Raw genomic sequence first — 10,295 nt, 5'->3', positions numbered from 1 at the left:
CTGCTGAGCTGGGCTTCTCTGTGATGGCATTTTCTCATGTCTGAGTTCCCTGACTGCTAGTGCAGGAGCTGGGATGATCTGATCTCCTGTAATCCTCCCACTGCCACAGTTGGCCTCAGAGGCTGTTTGAGCAGATGCAATTTAAGCTTTAAAAAAGCCAGCTCAGATATGCATGACAAAGACTAACCTGATACAGACCTGGAAGTAACAAAGTGCCTTAAAATTGCACTTATGTGAAGAGTTTCTGGGCTGCAATTTTCCCTTTTTCCTTAAGCATCAACATGAAAGAGATCTGAAGGAAGGATGAACTTCAAGCTATTTTTTTTTCCCTGTTAACTTCTGATGTGCTCCTCCTCTTCTTCTAATAAAATGTGTCTGGGAATGCTTTGGAGACTACTTCTGCATAGCTGTTGCCACACCTGTTGGGAAGGGGAAATTCCTCTTGGTCTGCCTGTTGGAGCAGCCTGGGGGAGCACTACTGCTGGAATGTTTTATTTACAAAGCTGGCAAAACCCCTTCCTTTCCATGAAAATTGAATTATTTGTTTGTTCACTTTCAAATTTAGTCTCTATGGGCCAGACCTGCAGCTGTGGTAAATTAGCTCAGCTCCAGATGTGCCCTAATATATTTTGAGATGTCATTTCCCTGTATCTGTATGCAATTCTGTAGATCTTTCTGCTCCCCTGGTTTTGACATTACTTCAGCTTTGGGTCTGTTTTGTCTCTTCATTCAGCCAAGAGATTCTGGGGACAAAGGATGTGTTGGGTTCTCGGTGGCAGGAGATATGCATCATGTCTACTACCTTCACTTGCAGAAGGATGATGAGAAAAATCTGTGTTTGTGGGCTGGTTCATGGGCTCAGTTTTGTGCTTTACACACAGTTTGCAGAAGGTCTAAGGACTGGCTTTGACAACTCAAGTTGTCAGTGCATCTCTTGCTCTTCCAGTATTACTGCTGGTCCCAGTGTAGAACCAACACCAGGCTTTCTGCTAGTAAGTAAGAAACTAACTTTGAAAGCTTGCACTTCAGCTTGCAAGCAGGAAAAAGAGGATCCTTGTGTAATTTTGATGCTTTGGCACCTCTGGAGTCACTGAGTGCATATTCCTGTCAGGACAGGAATGGTTTTGGAGTAGATGCTTTGGCACCTCTGGAGTCACTGAATGCATATTCCTGTCAGGACAGGAACGGTTTTGGAGTGGGGTCAAGGCACAGGAGATTTCCAGCATGTGGATACATGCATTTCTTTTTCTGAATATTGCTCTACTCCAACTCCAGTGGACTTGGAAGAACTGAAGGTTGTAGGATCCAGACTGAGTGGAGCAAAGGATGCTCAGTTTTGCTATCCTAGTGATTAATTAGTATCACTTGTTTAGAATCAGGGGACTGTGCACCACCATCACAACAAAGAATGAATTGTCCTAAAACTATAGGCAAGAAAGGGATGCAGTTTCTTGTTTTTTTTCTTAGCTGGTACATGGCTATCATACTGGATAGCTGTGCTACACCCAATCCCAGCTACCTATGCTTTGAAGAGCATTGAGCTGGGAAACACTTTTTCCAGATCAAGTTGGGAGTTTAGATCTTGCCAAATACCAACAAGCTCATGTGTGCCCATGCCCCATCCCTGCAAGTGCTCAAGGCCAGGTTGGATGGTGCTTGAGTGGAAGGTGTCCCTGCCCATGGCTGGAGGGTTGAAACTAGACGATCTTTAATGTCCCTTTCAACCAAAACCCTGGGAGCTTTGCCCCGGGGAGGGGATGTGCTCCGAATCGTTAAAATACCTTGGTTGCTGCTTGGCGCATGGGGTGTGAGTGTGCAGGACCGGGTCGCTGCCGAGCTCAGCAGCAGTAACACGGAGCAGCGTTCAGTAAAACGCTACAAAAGTAAGATTTGGGAAGAAAAGCCGCGGAGGGCAGAGCTCGGGGGTGGGTAGGGAAGGGACGGGCTGTGCCGGAGCTCTGGCACCGAGTGCCGGCACCGCCTCCCTGTAGGATGCCCCTTCCCTCCCCCTGCATCCCCCTGCACCTCCCCTCCCTGCATCCCTCCTCCCTGCATCCCTCCCCCTGCATCCCTCCCCCTGCTTCCCTCCCGGCTCACTATCCGCTTTCTCCCGGCACAGGGGCAGATCGAAGTGGACAGCGAGACAGTCTTCAAGTTAGCCGCCCTGGTGCTGCAGGTAAGAGTCTCTGCCCGCTCGGATCGCTCCCTCAAGCTGTGGATTGCTCAGCTCAATCTGCATTGCTAGGTCCCTGCATCCCTCCCCCTGCATCCCTCCCCCTGCTTCCCTCCCGGCTCACTATCCGCTTTCTCCCGGCACAGGGGCAGATCGAAGTGGACAGCGAGACAGTCTTCAAGTTAGCCGCCCTGGTGCTGCAGGTAAGAGTCTCTGCCCGCTCGGATCGCTCCCTCAAGCTGTGGATTGCTCAGCTCAATCTGCATTGCTAGGTTTTTTTTTCCCCCCTTCTCTCTACAGAGAAGACCCCACAGTGTTGTTTATAATCTCTGCGGTTGGAGGGGGAAAGCTGAAATCTATGGGAGTTGTTTTTCTCATAGGCGAGAGAGGTAAATATTTAGTTGAGGAGTTTGAAATTGAAAGAGGAAAAGCTCATCAAAGGGAAGTCATTTATTTGGGCAGGTTTCAATGTATCACTTAGGTTAATTTAAATACATTCCAGAGATCTGGGAAGAAAAGAGTAAACATTGTAGCTAAATCTGCTGCATTATGCCTGTGAATCTTCCTGTCAGAGCATATGGTTTTGATACCTCTGTTATGTTGAAATATAGTGTGTCAGTTTTCCCTCTCATTCATCAAATTTCGTTGTGTTTAAACTCTGGTTCTTCGCAGCTTTCTATGAAATCAAGTTCTGCCTTTCAAATATTGGGGGGGTTTCCTCCGTTGCATTCTCATTGACAAAGTGCCCCAGCAAAGCAGCAGCAGCTCGATCTGCCTGAAAGGTTGTTTTCATCTCGAGTGAGCACAATTCCTCCCAACTGGTGACCTGCCTGCACAACCGACCTTTGGCTGGATGTGGTCGGCCAGGGAGAGAATTGTATTTCACTTCTTGTGCAGTAAAAGCGACATTTGCTTTGCAATGTGAAATTCATCCCCGTTTTGGAAGCAGTTTTATTTATGCTGTAGGTGGATTATCTACAGCTGGAAGCATAAAGGGCCAAGTTCAGCTGTTGAACACATGCAAGCAGGCTCTGTGTTTTGCTGGGAGTGTGCTGGGGGTCAGGATCTGGCCACAGAGCTGTGGGAGTGGGGAAGTGAACAATGCTGGGAAAATCGAGGGCTTTTGTGAAGAGATCGTGTTTTAATTCTGTCACTGTTTTTCAATTGTAGGAAGCTAAAGGGGACTATTCCAGGTAATAACATTTTCCTTTCTAATACTGTTGTGCTTGATGGATGTGTTTTTCTGTGTTGGCATTGTATTGCAAACAATCACAAATGGGGGTAAAGTCTAGCTGAGAGCCTGAAGAAAGTGAAATGTGCTGCTGGGCTGGATAAAATCTGAGCCTGCAGGGTGAGTAATGCCTTTTGTGAGCAAGCTCTGAGTCAAAACAGTGTTCCAGACCATCCCACTTTGCTCCCCTCCCTAAACGTGGGTGCTGAAGTGGGGCAGGGGGAAAACTCCTACTCTTCCCTACTGGAAAGCTTGTGCTTTGTATAACTTCTGCAAGGTGAACTTTTGCCTGTGCTTTTGCAAAACTGCACTTTGGGTCTGTCTGGGTGACCTTGCCCACAGCCCTGCCCATGCTGTGGCAGCACGTGCAGAGACGTGGGGCCTGGCAGCTGCCAGCACCGGGATCAATGAGCTGTGTTCTCCTGCAGCTGCCCCGGGGCCTCTCCCTCACCACACTTGACCCAACAGTTGTGTTGTGGCTGATGTGTGACCCTGTTCCTGACTTTGAGCTTTCTAAAGCTGCATCATCAGATTGGGCTTCTCCTTGGAGGTGCTTCTTACCCTGCACTGATTGTGGTAATGGGCTGTGGGGAGGAGGTGAAGGTCACACTTGGACCTGTTGGAGACAGGGGAAAAGACCTTCCATTAGAAACAGCTCAATAAGCAAATAGAGGTTCAGAAGGTTGGCTTTGGTCGTGTTAATATTTTACTAATTGCTGAGTTTCCATATGGGGAGAGAGGTGTGTTTTACACTTTAACTACAACAGCTTTGGAGAGCCATGGGTTGAAAGCATGTGGTAAAGAGCTGAGCTGTCTGCTCAAATGCAGGGAGCAAGTCACAGCTGACTGCCAAAGTGACATACTCTGCTTTCCCCTCAGTGCACAGTTGTCACCTAAGTGCCAGTGCTGCTGGCCTTAGGAGGCTCCTTCTCTCCAAAGACCAGTCCCTTCTCTGCTGAAGGACACGCTCTGCAAAGTCCATCAAACCTCCTCCTCCTTCTGGCTGGAGTGCTGTCACACCTTCAGGCAGGAAAAGGTGTCCCTGTGACTAAGATCAGCTTTGTGGGCTAGCTTCTGTTCCTGTTCAGGCTGTAGATGTGCTTTGTGACCTGCAGCATGCTGTGTTTTTCTCTAGAGAGACCCCTCATCTTGCCTGATCTGACAAGGACACCCTAAGCTTAGCTCAGTTTAGGCACAGACAACCAAAAAACCACCACTGACTCAACAAGCAGTAACTTGTTAAGCTGTATCAACTGGTGGCACGTGCTCTGGATTCTCAAGAAAAGAGGCTAAGGTTAAAAACTACTTTTGTGGTGAAAATCTCCCTTATGTGGTTTAATCTGAACAGTGACTCCTTATCATTTGCCATAAATAGGTTTGTAAGTATGGCTTCAAGTGCCCACGAAGTGCATCTGTGGTTGTTTTCCATGCTTCCCTGGACACATTGCAAGGAGTGGATTGGCTGTGGTTACCTTCAGAAGTATTTAAAGAAAATTGGAGGGGAAGAACACTCTGCTCTGGGAGTGATTTCCAAGTGCAACTCTTCCCCTAAGAGTTGCATGAAAATAGCTGCAGCAATTGTTAAACAGAACATATGTTATGCTCCTGTAGCGAATGAGCATGGCCAGCTGTCCCAGGCCCAGTAAGCACAGCAGAAATGAAGGAATTTCATGTCACATATCACAAGTGGTCCTTTGGGCCAGTGCTGATAAAGCACTAGCTTAATTACCAGCATATCTTAACGATGATACCGCAGGCCTGGCCTCCAGTGCTCAACTCACTGTGGTGCAAACACTCTGTCCTTGCAGTTGTGCTCCCATGTGGTGTGACTTGCCTCCCTTTGCAGTTCCTTGAGTTTGGCATGTTCCCTGTTCACTGTCATTTGGCCATTCTGCTTTGAATCACCTTCTGGAATGTGGCTCTTGCACCATTTCTGCTTACGTGAATACACGCAGGTTAATTTTTTTTTTTTTGCATGTTGGATTAGAGCTGAATGAACGTGGGTAAATACAGGAATTGCCTGAAGTCCTGGAGATTAGCATTCTGGAAGTGAAGATTGGGCCAGTCCAGGCAGCACTGGGGATCTTTGCCTGGCTGATTATTCACACATCCCATGGGAAGCTCTTCTATGAGGACACATTCCACAGTTGGGTCACCGTGTGGCATTCTCAGTAACTTCAGCTGGGAACAGGCAGCTCACTACCAGGGTCCAGACACATCAGCCTCCTGCAGTTCTGCAGAAACCCCTTTCCCAATCCACTGCTCAAATTCTCAGATAACATCCTGATGTCAGGGAGCAGCAACCTCCTGAGAAACACTCTCCCCTGCCCAGGGCTGAGTGGGTGAGCACATTCCTTGGAAATCTGTTTATTTTCAGAGAGCAACCATGACACGTGGGTGCTTGGAGAAAGTAAAAGCTTTTGGTTTTTACACTATAAATGTCAGTCTGGAGGGGCTCTGCAGTCTGGTTGCACTGACAGCATGGAAATATCAGGATCTTAGGGGTTTGGCCCTTGCAGGTGGTTTGCAGCAGGACCCTGGGACAGTTGGGCTGTTAAGACAGGTGTTTCACAGAATCATAGAATGGTTTGGGTTGGACCTTAAAGATTATCTAGTTTGTGGTTTATAATTTGGAGAGAGGCTTTTAATGTAAAGCTAACCATGCAAGTCCCACTTTGAGAGGTCCCTGGGTTTTAAGACATCATAATAAAACTTAAGTACACGCTTTAGAATTGTGTCCACAGCAAGTCCGTGCACATGTGACTGGTTTGGACAACTCTGGCTTCTCAAAGGAAGTCTAAACTGGCTTCAGGACTTAGGAGGAATGAGGAACAAAAGTGGCAGTGGACCATGGTCAGTGTAGCTCACCATGCACCCATTTCCTTTTCCTGTTTACCCAACTGGTGATCCCAGCCAAGATAATCCCACATTGCATGTGATGAAGAGCATGTCCCAGGGGTGCTCAGTGATCCATTCCTCTCCCCCTTACATGGGACAGTGTCAGGGCTGCTAGGGACAGAGCAGTTCCTCCAGAACATCCTTCAGCTCTGCTGTTCCCAGCAAGACTGGGATGCTCCAGATCCCTGTCCCTCCGCCTTCCTGAGCAATGCTGGGCACGCTTTACTCAAGAGGAAGGTTGTAACACTTTGCTTGTGTTTGCTTTTCACAACTCATCTTTGGCTTCCAGTTGACTGCTCCTCAGTTGAAGCTGAGTTCCCAGCAGGTTTTCTCCAGCTCCTGCAATAAGAACCCTGAACAAGTATTAGTCATTGATTGGAGTTTTGAAACTCTGCGTGAATTAATTGCAATCCTCCACTCTCCTATTTGCAAATGAAACAAACCTGGTTTTACAAAATCTTGTTTTTTAAACTCTATGCAAGGGTTTTGAAAAGGGAATGTGATTCAAGTTACAGCTTCTGGCGTGGCTCAGTTTGGGGAAAAAAGGTCCATGTTCTGTTTATTTTAGAATTTTTTTTTTAAGTTTTAAAGAAACCTAATGTCTTGGCAATCTTTTAATTATTCATCATGTAAATCTGCAGCATATAAAGTCTGGCCTCCTTGGGAAATAAATGATTTAGGTGTATTTAGTTTACAGATTAAGCATCTGCCCTCAGAAAGCTGTACAATATTCTATAGCATTATTTTTCTTTGTAGCTTGATGAAAGGGATAGTTTGTAACTTAAGTCTTAAGTTACTTAAGAAGGCTTAAATGCTGTCCTAGCATTGGAAAGGTTTTTATTAAAATCAAATTAGCTACAGGGACTATATAAGGAAAGTAACTTTAAAAAAAACCTACAGGGACTATATAAGGAAAGTAACTTAAAAAAAAAAAAGGTTCTTTTCTGACTAATGATCTTGGACCGTATTTTCCCCAGTGCCATTTCCAGGACTGACACCTAGCCATGTTCCCTGAAAGTTAATTAAATTGCTGGAGGAGGGTTTGTATTTTCTTTAAATAGCTGACACATTGGATTTTGATTCTGGCCTGTGGGCTGCAAAGATAACTCCCGACTGGTATAACATAACACAGACAAAATAATGAATTCCTGATAGCTGACATGTGTGAGGCACCGAGGTTTATCATTCTGTGGGTGATAAAGGCAGTTTGTAAAAGGAAAAGGGTTGTGGGAGAGATAGCCCTGCAACTGAGGCTATGGAGTAATTGGTTGTGAAACTCCTGGATTAAAAAAACTCTACTGAGGTGAAATGAAGTGTTTGGTCTAGGTGCAGACAACTGGTCTTAACAGTTTGCTCCTAATTAAGTGAGTGCTCACTATTAGGTTTTTGGGTAGTCTTTGCTTGGAAAGTTGACTCTTATGCCAAACTGGAAAAATCTCTTGGTAGAAGAGAATGTGGGCAGTGCTAGAAAATACCTGCTGGAAAGAAGTTAATAATTGTCCAATAGCAAAGCACCTGCTCAGGGTACTGCTAACCCCAAGATTAAGGTACCTTCAGGAACAGGACACACCTGAGATTATTGGAGGCAGCTTGTCCAGCCTGTTTTTGGAAATCTCACCAGGTTCATGTAACCAAAACTCCAGGTGTGGTCATGTCCAGGAGTGGGTTTGGAGCAGGAACACAAGTTTGGACCCAATCTCCCAGTCATTCTTACTCCTCTGTCTCAGGTTGGCATCCTGGAGAGGTCTCAGGGCTCCAGGTAGGTCTGTGTGAGAGGAATGGAGCCCTTCTCATGGGTGCTCAGGCTGCAGGCCCAGGCTAGAGCTGACCTAAGGACGGCCCTGAAATGGGAACTGTGTGGGTGTTGGGTCCCCAAACCCTCCTGCTCCTTTAGGCTGCTCTATTGGGGAAGGAGACCTGTTGTGAACCGTTTACTGGAAGTTCTTTTCCAGGGCCATTGGGATTGGGGCTGAGTCACAAGGGGACACCCATGCTGGTGTCCTGTGAAGGCCAAAGAGCCAAGCCCAGTCTGGATGCCTCTTTAAGCCCCTGAGGATTTCCTTACACCTGTATATAAAAGAGATGGTGGATCACCATGGGATTCACTCTCGGAACATCTTCCTGGTGCCTGTCATAGGCAGCACTGCAGTTTAGTTTGGGATTTTGTTTTCCATGCAAGTACACTTTTTAAATGCCCATACACTGGTTTCTTGAGAGTCTTCTCCCAGCATGACCCCAGCTCCCCGTGGGATGTGTCTGCCTGGCTGTAAATCAGTGCTTGGCACTGGCGCTGCCGTTGTGCCCCTTGTGCTCCTCAGCCTTGTTTGCCAAGTGAGTCATTGTGTGTTTTGCTGCAACTCAAACACTTTTTCTTTAAATACCTTGCGAGACACTTGCTCTGAACCATTAACTCTGTCTCAGTCAAACCCAGCTGTGTGCTTTTCTCAGCTCCCTCTTTTGCAGTGAACAGCTAATTTGAGACATGATGAGCAAAGATCTGCTAAGTTAGAGCCTTTTTGTTGAGTGGTTGATCATTTATTTCACTTCATTTGATGTAATGTCTAATGAACCAAGGTGGTTAAAAAGCTGGGACATAAGAAGCTTAGGGAAAGTTATGTTTGATATCTATTTCATACTATGACGATGATTCCCCTACTTACAGCTATCAGATATCCACTTTCCCAAAGAGCTCTCTGCTTAATTGAATTTTATGTCCTCTTTAATGAAAACTGGTTGAAGACTGCAGTGATTTTTCTCTGGCAGCGTGCAAATCTTGTGTTCCTTGATGAGTTTGGGTTTGGTATAAACCCCTGGTGTGCCATGAGGAACAGGAGCTGAGAGAAGGCAGAGGGGAGCCAGGCAGGGATCTGCTGAGCTCCATCTCCCTGAGACCTGAGGCAGCAGTGCTGAGATGAAAACATTGTTTTCTCCTGGTGTTTTATTTTTCAATAAAGAGTGGAAATTCACCATGTAAACCAGGTGCAATTACCAAAGAATAAAAAGTACTTAAGAACTCAATGTTTTGATAGACTTTTAACAGCAAGAGGGTTTTTTCCTCTGGTGCTGCTTGTAAGTTCATCCAGTTCATGGCAGACCAAAGCATATACAGTCTCTGCAATGATGTAAGTTTAATAGTAAAAACAATTACCTCTTTTGAAGCAGTTCTGTAAGGGCTCTCAAGGAATTCATATGGAATACTTATTATGTAGCAGATGAATTAGGTGGAAGCACTGTGGGTGAAATGAGCAAAAGAGGATTAGATGAAGAGGGAATAAAAAAGGGTGTTTTCAGTAATTTAATAATCTGGTCTTGTGGGATTTAGTGCTTGTGCATAGCAATATGACTGCTAATATTCACACATCATTATGGCAGCTTGGTAAGGAACAGCAATTTTTAGATTTCATATGTATGGTGTTCTTACAGTTTCCTGAGGGGCAGCGAAGGGGTTATTGTGTTTTGTCCTCTTTAATTGTCCCTCCACAGTACTTTCTTTTCTTTGGTTTTTAAGTTACTTTTAACTCTGAGAGCAGAGCTATAGTAGGTACAGCCCAGCCACCAAGAGAAGTCTATTGTGTGTGCTCTGCATACAAAACAGATGAGAGACAAGGCAAGCACAGTGCCAGGAAATTTATCATCCCCCAAGCTGTCTCCTGTGCAGGGAACAAGTCGGAGATGTGTTGCTGTCACAGCTGTTAGGTTTGGAGCAGCATCATGGCATCCATAGCTGTAGGTAAAACGTGCTCTCCCCTTTTCCCTAGGAATTCCCTCAAGAACAGGTTCAGCATTAAAACATATTGCCTTTTTCCTGTCGTAAAAATCACATTTCATGGCTTTCCCATTATAATGACTTCACCTCCCCTTTGTCGAATACCTGAAAAACTTTGTCAGGTCTGCAGAGACTTTCTCCAGTCTTGCACCATCAGCTGTGAGCAGGAGTCTGAGCTCTGGTCTCTAACAACATCCTCACTTTAGAAAAGCAGAAGTAAATCTTTT

General features: G+C 45.8%; 1 protein-coding gene across 1 annotated transcript in view; it reads left to right on the top strand.

Moving 5' to 3' along the window:
- Positions 1-10,295, top strand: part of FRMD4B (FERM domain containing 4B) — an 81,946-nt gene that overhangs the window by 37,848 nt on the left and 33,803 nt on the right. Inside the window, exons 6-7 of the mRNA XM_009083455.1 lie at positions 2,120-2,176; positions 3,344-3,366. Coding sequence (XP_009081703.1) covers positions 2,120-2,176; positions 3,344-3,366 — 80 coding nt within the window. The remainder of the gene's footprint in view (positions 1-2,119; positions 2,177-3,343; positions 3,367-10,295) is intronic.

This window comes from Acanthisitta chloris, unplaced genomic scaffold (genome assembly GCF_000695815.1).
Source record: "Acanthisitta chloris isolate BGI_N310 unplaced genomic scaffold, ASM69581v1 scaffold8141, whole genome shotgun sequence".
NCBI classification, from domain to species: domain Eukaryota; kingdom Metazoa; phylum Chordata; class Aves; order Passeriformes; family Acanthisittidae; genus Acanthisitta; species Acanthisitta chloris.
The sequence above is the reverse complement of the archived record's forward strand: the minus strand, read 5'-3'. Positions and strand labels throughout refer to the sequence as shown.